At 35.6% G+C, this 15,650-nt stretch overlaps 1 protein-coding gene across 1 annotated transcript in view; it reads right to left on the reverse strand.

The window, feature by feature from the left end:
• The window catches only part of LRRK2 (leucine-rich repeat kinase 2), a gene marked incomplete at both ends in the record, with an annotated part of 45,159 nt that overhangs the window by 22,136 nt on the left and 7,373 nt on the right, over positions 1 to 15,650 (reverse strand). The window contains 14 exon segments of the mRNA XM_009574872.1: positions 152 to 338; positions 2,211 to 2,304; positions 4,168 to 4,316; positions 5,619 to 5,869; positions 6,385 to 6,605; positions 7,066 to 7,135; positions 7,930 to 7,993; positions 7,995 to 8,043; positions 9,529 to 9,717; positions 9,945 to 10,200; positions 11,924 to 12,094; positions 12,181 to 12,309; positions 13,647 to 13,786; positions 13,983 to 14,127. Of these exon segments, the coding sequence (XP_009573167.1) occupies positions 152 to 338; positions 2,211 to 2,304; positions 4,168 to 4,316; positions 5,619 to 5,869; positions 6,385 to 6,605; positions 7,066 to 7,135; positions 7,930 to 7,993; positions 7,995 to 8,043; positions 9,529 to 9,717; positions 9,945 to 10,200; positions 11,924 to 12,094; positions 12,181 to 12,309; positions 13,647 to 13,786; positions 13,983 to 14,127 (2,115 nt within the window).

Below are 15,650 nucleotides of genomic sequence, written 5' to 3' on the forward strand. Positions count from 1 at the left end.
TTGACAGCAAGTATTATTTGCACTTACATACCATTTTACTAATAGAATTTACAATGATATGAGAGGTGACATGAAAAGCAAGTGAACATTGAAAAACTGCATTCATTTGAAAAGTGATTTCATTTTCTTTAGGTAGAATCTTACACTTTACCTCCTTTAACTTGTTGTGGGACAGGTGTAGCTTTTCTAGCCTAGACCATGCACATGCCTTTTCACTCAAGTCCAAGACGTCTATTTGATTATGATTAAATAACAGCTCCCTTAAGTTTAATGATTTCCAGTGCATTGGTCCAGGCAGGCTTGTGATCTTGTTTTGGCTTAAATCTACTGATCGCAAACTAAAAACATGAAAATCAAAAAGAGAAAAGTTAGCAAATGAAAAAAATAAAACTGAGATTAACTGGAACTGTATTAATTTTTAATAAATAAACAAATGGATTAGACATCAGAACAGACAGTTTTCTGACAGGAATGTGGATAGAAGAAGATAGAAAATTACTACTATGAGCAAAAGTAATTAAGATGATATTATAAGTAGGTCTTTATTACCTCAGAAAAAAAAAACAAACATATGATTGATTCAGTATAAAGTTCTTTCAGTGTATTTGTCTGTGAATGAAATTGCCTGGTCATGAAAATAAACATCCACACTGCACTGTGTGTGTATGTTTCAGATAGTAAATTAAAGAGTCACTTTAAATAAGTGTACATATTGTGATAATATTCTACTTCCTTCTTCTTTCTATGATTTGCAGACATGCATGGCTCTGTTCAGATTAATAAAAGACGCAGATAAATATGGTTCACACTCCTGTAGTGCAAATATTCAGTAATTCAACTGTAAACAGTATAGTTAATATATATTTATACCCAGGTAACAGAAAATAGAGTTTAGCTCAGGATTCCAGTTACAGGTGAGTGCAGGACCATGGAGTACACTGTTACGTGCAATGTCTAACTTACTAGAATAAATGTATTTAAAAAGTTAATTGCAACCTAACATAACACTAATATGTATTTTCATGTGCCTTTTTATAAATTTCAAATTAAAAAAAAGCATTGGGGAACTTCCTGGTATTATCAACTTTCTAGAATTCAAGATTCCACTTACAAACTATGGAGCCTCACTAGGTGATCTGAACTGCCCTCTTTCTTGCTCCTAACTTAGGAGACTAACATCAGATGGTATGGATACCTCACTCTTTTATCAGAATGTTTCTATGAATATAAGTTTGCATATACATATATGTGCATAAATTATATAGTTCAACTACACATGTATTTAAGAACCACATAAAAAAGAACATTTCATTTCTGTAAGTCATCTGTTAGACAAATATGCTGTTTATATTACTGTGGAACATGAAGCATGCAAAAAATCCATGCAACTCCTTATTGATTTGTCTGGGCTGGGAGATGTATGACCTGAAAGCTGCACCTTTTTCAACACATCCATTAAATTTGCTGCTGTGAATATAAATGTTAGCACACTGAAACAGTGTAATATCATGTTAATAATGACGTGCAAAATTTGATTAACGTCTCCACACAAATCTGCGTGGATCTGCCCTCCCCATGGTGCCATCAGCACTCACATCTACCCACATCTGTCAGGTAACTGATCTGATCATCCCTTCCAGGCACTCCTTCCACAATCTGATTCTAGTGACCTGTTAAGGTCAGTGACTTCTATAAAAAAAAGCAGAAGTCTGATTCTCACATGAGTAATCCTTTGAAGGTATAGCAAAATAAACGTCACGTGCATCTTTATCACAATTCCATCTAGAGGAAGTGTCATTCTTGGAGAATAAATATCTTGTGATATTTGGGAAGTGAAAAACTAATCTCAGTAGCCTTGTGCAAAAGTCTGCAGAACTTCTTGAAAAGGAAAAATTGCCAGTATCCTTTTACTGTTGGTAAAAGAAAATAATAAATTCATTCTGGTCTCAGCAAGAATTGTCAGCTTCAGCATTCAAGCAATATATTTTCAGTAACAATGATCTGAATCCAAGGAACAGAATTTCTCAAAATAATGAAGAAAACGTGACTGATTTGTCTTCAGTTAAAAGCTACTAAGTTTTGGATTTAATCTGTTAGAGAGGATTTCCCGAAAATCAGTAAAACATGCAGAATTTTAACAAAGGTCATGCCATCAGATTTTTTTCATCAAGAACTTGAAATTAACTTCAATAAAGAAAATAATAACTTACTGTGGTAGAAGAAGAATTGCTTCTGGAACATTAATAAAATTATTTTGGGATAATTTTAAGCTTGTTATGCTGGATGACAAGTCAGGTATTATTTCTAGAGCAGAAAAAAAGGTTAATCCTATTACTTTTCAGAACTGTTTATATTATTTTTAAGACCGGAATTTTCTAAAATCAAAGACAGACTAAAAGGTCAGTCTATCATCTTCTATACACAGGTCTTTGTACAAGCTACTCAAGGCAGGATCTGCATCTTTTTTCTAAAGCTTATTTAAAACTAAACTCCCAAAATTAAAGAAGTTTAGAACCGAGTTAATATATTGGCTTTTATCACATTACTTACTATTATACTCATCTATATTGGCACTAAACACTGAAATAATCTTACTTACACTTTACCGTATTGCCAGTATACATAACATTCCCATAATTCACCCAGTGAATGGTGGGTCTTATGCATATAAAAATGACTCTAATGGTTCAGCTGTGTTTAACACAGGTATAAGAGCTACCTTCTGAAACACTGTGACAATAATTTCAGAATGGAAGATTTTATGTCTTGAAGACAGAACTAAATTCTGACAGTAACTTATCAGTTACTAAATTCTGACAGTAACTCCTACAGTATCATTAAAATCTCATTTATTTAATTTGTATTTTTCATAGGTAAATTAATTTTGACACCTTTGCATAAAATATACTAAGCCACTGAAACACACTCTGGACTCAATTCAATTGCTTAAATACTGAGTACTACTGAAGGTGATCTTCCCTGTAGTACCTGAGCTATCTGCACATGGCTTGGAGATACAACACAAGAGCTATGGAAGACCTGCTTTTTCTGGACCAGAAGCTGTAAGCCAAGTGGGATACTTCAGGGCATCTCAAATGACACCTGCATTCAGGCAAGTGAATCAAACATTCTGTCTCATTCAGAAGACAACGCTGGATATAGTGTGCTAATACTTAGAATCATAGAATCATAGAATCATTTAGGTTGGAAAAGACCTTTAAGATCATCGAGTCCAACCATAAATCTAACACTGCCAAGTCCACCACTAAACCATGTCCCTAAGTGCCACACCTACACATCTTTTAAATACTTCCAGGGATGGTGACTCCACCACTTCCCTGGGCAGCCTGTTCCAATGCTTGACAACCCTTTCAGTGAAGAAATTTTTCCTAATATCCAATCTAAACCTCCCCTGGTGCAACTTGAGGCCATTTCCTCTCGTCTTATCACTTGTTTCTTGGGAAAAGAGACCAACACCCACCTCACTACAACCTCCTGTCACGTAGCTGTAGAGAGTGATAAGGTCTCCCCTCAGCCTCCTTTTCTCCAGACTAAACAACCCCAGTTCCCTCAGCTGCTCCTCACAGGACTTATTCTCTAGACCCTTCACCAGCTTTGTTGCTTTTCTTTGGACACACTTAAGCACCTCAGTGTCCTTCTTGCAGTGAGGGGCCCAAAGCTGAACACAGTATTCGACGTGCGGCCTCACCAGTGCCAAGTACGGGGGACAATCACTTCCCTAGTCCTGCTGGCCACACTATTTCTGATACAAGCCAGGATGCTTCTATGATATGTATTTCAGTGCAGTATTAAACCTGTATTAGTACTAGATTTGCAAGCTAACTTTGAACGATTTCCTCTGCCTTGAACCTTCCCCAACAGTATGTACAATCTCAGATACACTCAACCATTTTTATAACATCCACTACAAATATAAAACCAAGGTGAGATACACCGAGTCTGATCAAACGTCCTTCAAGCCCCATTGGAAGTATACTGCTTCCGACAGTGATCAAAAGCTAATGCTTAGGGAACTGTATAAACAAGGAAAAGCACATGTGGTATTCTCCTTTCCTGTTCTCCCAAGACTCCAAATGCTGGTGGCTGCGGAATTTTGTGACTTGGAATGGTTTCTAGAAGGTGGATCCTATTTTCACAGATACTTACCAAGAGCATTCATCCTGGCGTTGAACTGCTCCAGTTTTGTACAGCCCATGAAGACATTCTCCGCAAGGAATGAAATATTGTTCTTACTAATGTTTAAAATTTTCAGTTCTTTCAAGCATATGGGTGAACATAAGCGTAAAATTTTGTTTCTATGATAACAACAAGAAAAAAATAATCCAAGTTTTATTCAGAAACTATTAGTTATCAAAGTGAAAGTAAAGAGTATTGATCTGACAACGCTATCCTTACACTGGTAAACCAAAACCAAGACTCGTATCTATATAAAGACTGACCAGTCAGCAAAAATACTGCTACATGTGGCAACATGGAATAACATGACTGATATTAAGATTGTTTTAATTAATTTGGAGAGCAAATGTCAGAATGTACTACAAGGTGTCATTTCCTGATTACATACTGCAGCTCAATGCAATACATAGACGACCGTTGCATTTGTGAGTAGTTCTGTTTACTAAAGATATGTGTTTGCAGGATTATAATCACAGAATGACTATCAATCTAAAAAAAAAAAAGAATGGAATTCCATATAGGGGATATAGTTCAGGATGAGTATATAACGTTACAAACAATGTATTCTAGGAAGAAGAACACCAGAAAGAGAAAGAGACAAAGATCCTGAAAATATGGAGATAAAAGAACCATGCAGCACTGTTTTGCAAGGGTAATATTACTAATAAAGTTCAAAATAAAGCAAATGAAGAAATGCAACAGGGTTTTGAATTTAAAATATTGCTTTTGTAAACTTGATTCACATATTTAATACTGCTTGCTGTAGTTACATATGTTGCTATCTTTATTCTGTGTGAATTTCTGTGTAAAAAATATCACCATCTTATTTAAAATAAATTATGGGAGATGAATGAGACAGTTTCTGCAGTTTACAGAGCTATCAATAACAGCGTTCTTAAGAATTCCGTATAGGTATGAATTATCTCACTCACTAACAAATATGACTGGTAAAAAAGTGCCGGTAAACAAAAAATTACATATTTTCTCTGCTTCTGTCATTTAAAATATATCCATACCAATAAATGCAATTCCACAAATCATACTTCCAAAAAACCTTTGGTGAACATGAAATACAGTGGAAACTATTCTGTATACAGAAAAACTAGTTGAATGTGTTAGACAACACAGACAGTCCTGTGGATGAATACTATGGCAGCAGAAAAATGCCGAACTACAACATTTTTAGTATGTTACTGAAACTGCAATACTATTAGATTCTATCAAGGCCCACAGATATTCTCATGTACTTTGTAATACAACACTGAAAATTGTAGCAGTTTACACATTTGGAAGGTAATGTCAGTGTTTCACTGCTGACTAAATAATCCTTTCCATGCTATAACAGTCAACATTCTGGATGACAAATACATTATTTTCTGTTACGTTTGTTATGCTACAGTCCATTTACTAATGCTACTCACCCTTCCAGCAATAGCTGTTCCAGATTTTCAGCAACATTTGTAAGAAATTCAGGAGCGCACACCAACTGATTGTATGAAAGATTAAGTTGCTTTAGAGTTGGACATCTGAGGTATGGATCCAAAGCAAAGGAAGGTCCAATGTCATTTCGAGAGATATCAAGATTTGCAATACAATTCATTTTCAGTAAATAAGTTGGAAAAGAAGTAAATCGGTTACTGTGCAAATCCAAGTAAGTCAAGCATTTCAAGTTCTGAAAGAAAAGGATAATTTGTTTTTAAAAGGTTAGATGAAAATATGAATATATAGGTTTTAAATTGAATTATATTTTATACAATTTATTAATTTACTTATATTTCTCTCACTAGGAAAAATAGCAGAAAATAGCAATCATACCAATGAAACCCGTAATATTTCTATTACAGAATAAAATATAAAGCATTCTTCAAAATTAATTAATAGCTCAGTTTCATAAAATTTAACAGATAAGAATAGCCTGCAGTTCTCGGTTCCATTTATGTTATTATGTTACTCAATATAACACGTCCTAAAGCAGTTCTCTGCAGCAAATGACTTAAAACAGTTCCATGAAATAATTTTATTTCTAGCTGAACATAAATCCACTGAATGAAAATTGAGTGAATGTATGAAGCATGCAAAAATATACACCCATATTCATGAGTAGTATTGTTATGGGTACATTGTTAGAGACAAACAATTTATTGTAACTAATCTCAACTTGTATTATATAAAATTATGCAGAATTACTTCACACAGTTGTTCTGGAATGTTTGTAAGAGCATTTTGGTGGAGCTCCAGTTTTTCAAGATGTTCCAGATGACTAGTTAAGCAGCTATTCTGGCTGATGGCATCAATGTTCTCCAGCTCATTTGATGAAAGATCTAGTGATTTAATATATTCTTTCTCTGAGATCAACGAAGAAAGACTGTCTGATGGTCTTATATGTGGTGAAAATTTTGAGATGCCTTCTATTAAAACAAAAACATAGGAAAAATAGCATGATTTCATTTATCATGTAGTTAAAATTAAGATCAATCAACTTGGGAACTGAACATGCAGAAGACAGTGAATGTCTGGATATTGGTTAAGATCCAAATCCATGAAGACTTCTATTAAGAGACAAATTTATAAGACAGTAGGGAAGAGATGGACGCTTATGCACTGCACAACAGAAGTAGCTTTTGAAAGCTAATAAGGGCACTCATGAAATTTAATTGCCTGTTTAATTCTACATAAATTATTTGTGAAGCCCAGGAAAAAAAGATTCCCTACATATGCATTATTTGTACTCCACTGTAGTATTTCCAAAATGTATCCTCCTCTTTTTGAACAAATATATAATCTGACTAAAATCTTTGCATGCTATGCTTGTGAAAGCATTAAGGATGAAAAATCTGTTATATATATTAAATTGTGTAGTTTACTTACTGGGGGATTCATCTGAAGGCAAGAATTTTCTTCTGTGTTTCATTAATGGTTCATAATCTGAGCCAGGTCCCTGGAAAATCCCAGAAGAGAACAAAAACCAGTTATGGACATAATGCAGATAACTGAAATGATCTGAATTCAGTAAATTTCTTTTTATTGTGGTTTCTTTTTATCAGAACTTCCAAGGGGAACACAAAGAAACTGTACATTTCAACTGAAAGTAACAACAGGTCACATCTTTATAAAACTTACTGATCCATGCAATACGAAAGAAGAGTAGATTTAAAGTGCAATGGAAGTAGTGCATTTTTTGGCAACCTAAAATGACTTTCACTAGGGTGGGGTGATAGGATGGAGCAGGGTATTACAAAAAATAACTTTCTATAGGGAACGCAGTCTCTCCAGTTTTCCTTTACAGTCAATGGAAAGAGACAAGCTCCTTTCAAAGGAAACTGACTTTGATTCCACCCATTTGTCCTCTTATGTCTTCTTATGGAATCAGTCTCTCTTCATTGATCACAGTAGCACTCTGAAGATTAGCTTCACCAAGGGGTAGTTAAGTCTTTGTGAATAGGCCCACAGTTTCTGTATCTGCATTTAAACATCAGACCAGAAATCTGAGTAATTCACAAGAACGTGTACTTTTTATTGACCATAAATTTTTGCTGAAATAAACTCTCACCTGTATAGTGACCTGGAGCACAGTAATTGCACAGCAATAGAAGGAAATACTAAATGGCAACAGTGAGACAAGAGCCCATATGGTTACATGACCTTTCCTAACACTTGATTATTAACAACTTTGCAGTAGGCAACACAGATGGGACTTATAAGAAGCGTGGAATAAATAAGGATCTGACTTACCACAGAGTAGGAATGTCGCGGCAAAGTAGGAGAACCTCTTTGAAATGCCATTTCCCTAAAAAAAAACTGCAATGGAATTGGACTTCTTTTTTGTAAAAAGTGAACCTTCACTTCCTAGTACAAAACAATAACAGGACAAATAAGTAAGAAAATGTATTCAAAGATGAGGCTCAGAATTCAACTGTAATATAGATTCTGACATACAAAGGAGAGATACATTTCAAAAGCATCAATATTGGAGGATCTCACTGGTTAATTGTGTGTGCAATAGGCCAAGAATGTTGTCAACATGTTTTAGAGTACATGGGCCATAGTAACCTGACATGCTCTAAATATGACCTGCAGCTTGTTACATTGATGCTTTATCATTTAAAATTTCCAGCAGGTTAGGATTATTATACATGTTTCGTAACACATCTTTGTGCTACTGCAGTGTATTTACTTCTTAAAATAGAAAAAGTTTGTATTTTAATAGATAAATTTGCACTCCCACATTTATTGAGAATGAAACATCAACTGCCACTCTGGCTTTGGTGATTCAGGGTTATCTGGACCCATTTAGTGTTCCTCTTCTCAAAGCTACTTTTAAAACTTCTGAAAATCACTCCTGTTAGCAAAGCCTGTATTTTTTTACCATAATTTACATATGACTTAGCAACAAAGAATACCTATCGGTATCACTGTCTGTGCTACAGTCCTACAGAAATGAAAAATGGTGCTGAATGATGTAAAGGAAAAGAACAAAACAGAACCAAAAAAAATCCTTAGGGTTCTCTGATTCCAAAATTCAAATTCTTCATCTGTGATGACTGTAAGTATCCAACAGTTCTAAAACAACAGTGACATTTGAACAAACAAAAGACTTGTTGTAAATTAACGTTGTAAAACAATGTTGTAAATTAAGGCCACTTACTCTTATTATTAAGTTACAGATATTATAGACAGAAATGCTCGTTTTTGTAAGTTAAAGGCATTCAGATTTCCTGACATGGTTACCAAGAATGATGTTGGACTGAACATAGACTTGTCATTTACACTTTCTGATCAATTAGATATCTTTGGGATAGGGCTTATTTCACCTACTTAATTTGTTAACAATATAATCCTCTATACCAGACATAGTTGTGCGCACTTTATTTACAGACAACCCAGGGAACAGGGCTTTCTAGATCACAAGGCACCTGACTTCATGATGAGACAAATTGTGCTCTTGAAGCACTTGCTTTTTGCTATTGACTATAAAGTCAGCATACGAGAATATCTCAGAAACAGACATCAAAATAGTCAATATCTAAATTTGGTTGGATGAATCCCACTCTCTCTCTCTACAAGAAACTGAATGCATGAAGAACTAATTTTAAATGGATAACTGAATAAAATGCTTTAAGGTCTTAATTTTGTAGATAAAGCACATACTCATCATAAACTATTTTCCAATGTTACTACAAACAAAATTTTAGATAAAAGTATTTTTTTCATGGGAAGTGTTTTATCTCAATATCTCTTTATACAAATAAACAACTGATTTATGGCTACGGTCTAGCCCCGGTACACTAGTTTGGGATTATAAAAAGAAAAAAAGAAGAGAAAACCAATTACCTTCACTATCAATATCATCACTCAAAGGAAAAACACTGTCCACTAATGCATCAGAAATGAAATTCCAATCATAGTTTTTATCCACTCCATCTTCAGAGAAGTTTAGATCGGAGGAGGCTTTTGATCTATTCTCTGAAATATTCTTCATCTGGAATTTAAGCACCATTCTTGCCAGTGCAGAACCTGCATCTGTATGTATAAGAAACCGAAAAGATAGAATATTCTCCAAGAAATCCAAATAGCTTTAAAAAAAATAACAGAAATAACTTGATTTATTTTCAAGGTTTGGCAGTCTTTCTATAACCAGCTGAATGTTATGAAGAGATCCTCAACTGAAGGTCTTGATCTAAAACACTTACATAGTACCATCAAGATACATTAACGCATTTCGTATAGCAAATTCTATATATACTCACTTTGTTTTCTTAATGGAGTAAGTTTATCTGGGAATAAAGGAATGAGCCAGGAAGGTTCTAGTCTCCCAATACCAAATCCTCCAAGACATATACTGCTGTTGGCGACATCAAGGCTGAGCTTCTTTAAGAGCAAGCTGATGATTTGGCTATCTCCTCTCTTTATACTGATGGTTAAAGCACTCCGAACATCCTGCTCTCGAGCACCATTGGCTAATAGCAATTCCACCAATTTAGGATTATTTCCTTTCTCACAAACCTAACAGAGAAAAGGGATTAAAAAAATTTATGCGAGGCACTCAAACAAGAGCTCAGACTGTATTAAGAAACTTGTCTCAAATTCAGATTCATTCTTTTTTAGGATCATGTCTCTCTTTCAATTACATAATTCTCTACCCCTCAGAGCATATGCCTGCCTAAGGCATCTGAGTACCAACTCCCATTTTCCTGAAGTCTTTGCCCAAAATATTACAAATGCTTGAGTTCTGTAATTGTAATTTCTGCCATGAGTGCACACAATTTCCAGGAAAAAATGAATGGTAATTTATGTAGTTGGGTTATTGCATGCAGTCTATGGCAACTCCATTTATTTATTGGTTCAGTGGAAAAAAGACACATAGGGGTTATTTTGCCATGTCGTCTGGATATCAGATGAACAGGCAACAATGGTGAGACTCATCAAGCCTTGCCTAGTGCTACAGAGCTCAAGTCCACTGGCTTCAGTCAGCTTTACTCCTTCCAGTCTCTCAGCCTGCATTGCTACACAGAGCAGTGTTGATTGTGAATATTACAAATATTTTTTAGAAATACTTCCAGTTACTTCAATATTTCCACTGTGGTTTGCTAACACTGATTTGCCTACCTCAGACTCTATGGATGGATGGTCAGTTCCAAACTCAGCTGTGCTTTATCACCCAGCCAGCTCTACCAGCAGAAGTGAACACTTCCTAATTAGCTTCAGGCAGTACTGGTGGGGTTATCTCAGACCATTTAAAACTTTGACACTGAAGCAAAATTAAGAAGTGCTCATACACACCACTTCTCAAAAAAAATTTAAAGGCAGTCACATTTAGCAAGGAGCACTTATAAGCATGTGGGAACAGCCCCTCTGTTGGCATGGCTGAATCCAGATGGGATGTTTGCCTATGGCCTTATTTAAGACACCAACATATTTCAAATAATTGATGCTCTGGATGTGGCCTCTGTCTGGATAAAGCTCTTTGCAGCCAGTGTGACTGCAGGCATTCCAAGATGTTCTATTACTTTAGCTGTGTTGATAAAAAGTCAGAACTCTAAGCAGAACAGTTAAATCAGCACAAAAACTGATGACTATATTAATCTTTAAGTACGACACAAAGTAAAAAAAAATCCACCATTCCAGGGCAGGCATTTTGGGCAGGTCTAGAACAGAGTGGAACTAAGAACACTGAAACCTATCTATGCACAGTGCTGCCTGCTGGTCCCTCTGCACTTTGGCCTCACAGAGCTTGGAAAGAACGGAATTTGGAATATCAGTTCACGGACTGGGCTCTAACGGGCTTGATGCCATCTACACCTGATTAGCTCAGAAAAAATGACTGGGAGTTTACAAATCTTGAGCTTAAGTCTTCTTCCTCAAAAATACTCCAAAGCTAAGGCTAAGTCAGTACTTGATTGAACCCAGGTTTGCATGTGAACAGGGTAAACAATCAGAAAGCATGGACTTTAAAGTGAACTTGCATCAGAACTGAACTGGCAGTGTGGGCACATTCTAGGTAACAGTGACCCTATGAGCTTCAATAAAGTGAAGGGTGTTTCAATGAACATCAGACTGAGCCTGAAGTCACCGTGAGTAGCCATGGTTAACATCACTCAGGTCATAGTTAGATTACACTGGGTACTGGCTGCTGCATTCTGCCAAATATACGTTCACATGAAAAGAGAAAGGAACCCAAAAGCACAAATTTTAAAACAATAAAACTATATATATTTCCATATATTACCTGATAGATCAAAGAGTTTGTCTTTGTCTTCTTATTAATATCAGCTCCCAGTAGAAGTAAACATTCAGCCATAATACTATTGTACTCTACACATGCTTTTTCCAGCATCATATTTTTTAAATCATCATTTGCAGCTATTTTAGCAAAACATTTACAACACAGGCTTTGAAACTGAAGGGGAAGACAAATAATCAAAGTCAGGACAAAAAAAGCACCAAAACTTTTCAGCTGTGGAGCTATCAAAAGAGAGAAGATACCTGTTGATCTCGCTGGTCAGTGAAACACTTAGACATCTGGTAGAAAATGACTGTGTCAAATGATTCATGTACAAGCAGCTTTGCAAAACAAGGTGACAAATCAAGAATTGACAAGATTGCATGAAATCCCTAAGAACACAATGAGAAGATTGAAATAAGTATAGTGTTAAAAAGTGTCATTTTAAAACAGGTTGTGCAACAAAATCAAATTTTAACCAAAAGATATGTGCTGTAATTTCTTTGTCTTGCTTTTAAACACGCAATAATTCACAAATTGGAGAAGATCAGGAGAGAAGGCAGAAACAGCTCGTGCCTCTGTGTTTATATAGCTGTAGTTTCATGCTTGTTTAGCTGACCCACTTAAACAGATATTAACTGACACTTTGAAAAGCCAGATTATGCACTATAATATCTGACAACATCCTGCCTGGCAGCGACAAATGTACTCGTGATTTCCTGAAAATGTACAGAGGAAACAATCTCCTTCTAAGGGTATGGAATGAAGATGCATCCCCTGTCCCAATGTGCTGCTCTGTAATCCGTGAATTTGAAAAAAATAGACAGGCTAAATGAAAAAGTTAACAGGTATATCTAAAAACTAAAAAGAAATTAAAAATTATCCTGTGATTCTGCAAGTAAAGTTCACCTAGAAGGGTGAACTGGGTAAATTACGGACACTTTGTCCAAACCTAATTGAGACTAAACCACTTTAAGTAACTTCCTTATTCCACCACATTACTTTGATTCTCTCTACACTGGTTGCTAAGTTAAATTTGGAAGGGTTGGGACAAAAAAAGCAGTAAAGAAGGGAGGCTGTACTTATAATATTTTCATATTGATCTGAAACAGAAGTACAGCAACTCTCACAGGAAGCTGATCTCACAGGTAAGCTCCATTCCACTAGGGAAAGCTTCTGAAGCAGAGGAAACAGAACTTTCACACGAGGAGGACTAAATGTGTGTTTGCAGACAGAATAAGAACTCTCCTTCCATATTCAGAAGTAGATCCAAAGTCTCACACAGTATTCCACTAATATCCTTCTTAAATACAGCATTCCTACACTAAGCTTATCGCTGGTGACAGGGCAGGGAACTAAGTTATTTTCTATTAATTTTCAAAGAAGGGCGATCAATACTATAATGATGGTTACTTCATTAAATGGTTATAGATTGACTGAATGATGGACCATGACTGAGAAATTTGATCTAGTTTGCAGATCTCAGAAGTCTTAGATAAACACCTAAATCTACGCTTACATATTCTGGATTGAATATATGCCTCCAAGAAAACCATCTCTATGGCCAATATTGGTTTAATTATAAAGGCTTATACTAATCTAGTAATTGCAATAAAATCAAAATGAAGTAATCAAAATAAGGAATTATACTTCAAATATAACTACATTAAAATAATTTTCTAAGGTTTTGCCTTTCACTTTCATCTTTGTACGTAGAAATAACACATACATGCATCTGGATTTCAGTGATCTCTTTAAATCGTCGCAAAGTAGAAACCAGAACTGTTGACAAGACATGCATAGTTGCAATACACAAACTCTTTCTTGTAATCAAAGAGCATAGAAGACTCAAACCCAAACACTGTATGTCTAGAAGAAAAAAGAAAGATTAATAATGTTGATTATTCAGACATTCTGAGTGGAATAAACCCATGACCTAAGTAGTGTTATATTACTAATATTCCAGAAAATTATTTGCAGTGTAACAGATAGGTTACAATTTCTACGGTTAATCAGTCCCTCCTACTACATCATCCACATTCAACTAACAAAATACCTTTCCTACCTTGCTCATCTGGATACATCTGTAGGGTGTGAAGCACAGTGTCAGTAGCTCCTTGGTGGGTTAAAATTTCTAGTGCACCAGTGCACTCAGCTACAGAAGCAAGTAGTTTTAATCCACACTTCTGAATGCTAGGATTTCCAATAAACTAATGGAGAAATGAATATAAAATCAGATCAAGTTTGTTCTGCTTAAAATGGCAACAGAAGAGTTACTTGTTCTTAAAGTTGTTCTTCAAGAACAAGCAATTGTTGTTCTTAAATGTAAATTACAAGAAATTACAGCTGATGTGACAATAAATAACAATAATCACAATTTCAGAAAGGTATCCTTTTCAACCATCAGTTTCAGCCGCTCATAACCTCCCCAGATTTTCACCTTTGATTTTGAAAATATTCCCTAGCTAGTTTTCTACTGGAGAGTAGGATTTTTTTTCCTCAAAGTTTCAGTACAACCATTCACAAGTTCACATCATTTTGCTAGGAGAGTCAGAAAATGTATTCCTTTGTGGTTAAGAAGGAACAAAAATGGGGTTCTTCGAGAACTGGCACAAGTGATAAACATGGTGGCAATTGAAAAAAATATGAAAAGAAAAAGATATGAAGCAACATCCCTACTACCACACCCCATCAAGGTTTTAAAAGCTTTGGGTTTAGTTATATAGCAATTCAGTAAGTTATTTGCGATTATTTTTCCCAGTTTTCCCCCACTTCTAGATGGAGGAAACCTAGATGAGGCCTAGATCTGAAAATATGCATAGCTGTCACAGTGACTTGCAAATCCGTAAAATTATTTCAGTGGGGTCATGCCCATCTTCCTCCTTATACTTTCTTCAGTTTTTCATTAAAATATATTAATTTCTAGCCCTTCTGGTTGATATTGTAGTACCTCAAAACACAAACCAGCTGGGTCAGAAAAAGCAATCAGGATGGTCACAAAGCACTGGAGACTATAATACATTCTGAAGTAAAAATTATTTTGCCTCCCTTGTTAACTCCTATATCTTATATCTTCAGGTCAAGAAATGTCCTTTAGACGCTCTAGCACTCCTTTGCTGATACATTATTTGCCCTGACTTTTATAATAAATGTAAGAGACACAAATTTCCTTGAATAAAAGTCAGGGCAAATAAATGTAAGAGACACAAATTTCCTTGACTGAAGGTGTTTGGCAAGCCTAAAATTGTTGAGAGACTTCTAAAAAATTGTGAATTGCTACATCCATTTTGATTGTAGTCATGTGAACCTTATAAACCTTGTAGAGGTGGGATTCTTCTGAAGGCCATGAAGTTAAACTTTTCCTACCACTAGGATTTAAGGTTAATTCGCTGTGCAAAGTGCCCGGTGCGGTCTGCTTCAGCCTTTTACTTTTCAGCTTCCCCTTCAAGGCACTGTGATCATTCTGTTTTCCAGTGGCTGGAAAAAGTTATAGAATTGAACAGTGAAAAGAATGGAGACAACTGAGAAACACTGTTCTGTTGAAAGCAAAGGAGAATGTATCGGTAGAGCATGGGACTCTTAATCCCAGGGTCGTGGGTTTGAGCCCCACGTTGGGTATGGCGAATGTACTGGTTTTGGCTGGGGTAGAGTTAACTTTCTTCATAGTAGCTAGTATGGGGCTATGTTTTGGATTTGTGCTGGAAACAGTGTTGATAACACAGGGATGTTTTCA

The sequence above is a fragment of the Fulmarus glacialis genome, unplaced genomic scaffold (assembly GCF_000690835.1).
Source record: "Fulmarus glacialis isolate BGI_N327 unplaced genomic scaffold, ASM69083v1 scaffold26273, whole genome shotgun sequence".
Lineage (NCBI taxonomy): Eukaryota > Metazoa > Chordata > Aves > Procellariiformes > Procellariidae > Fulmarus > Fulmarus glacialis.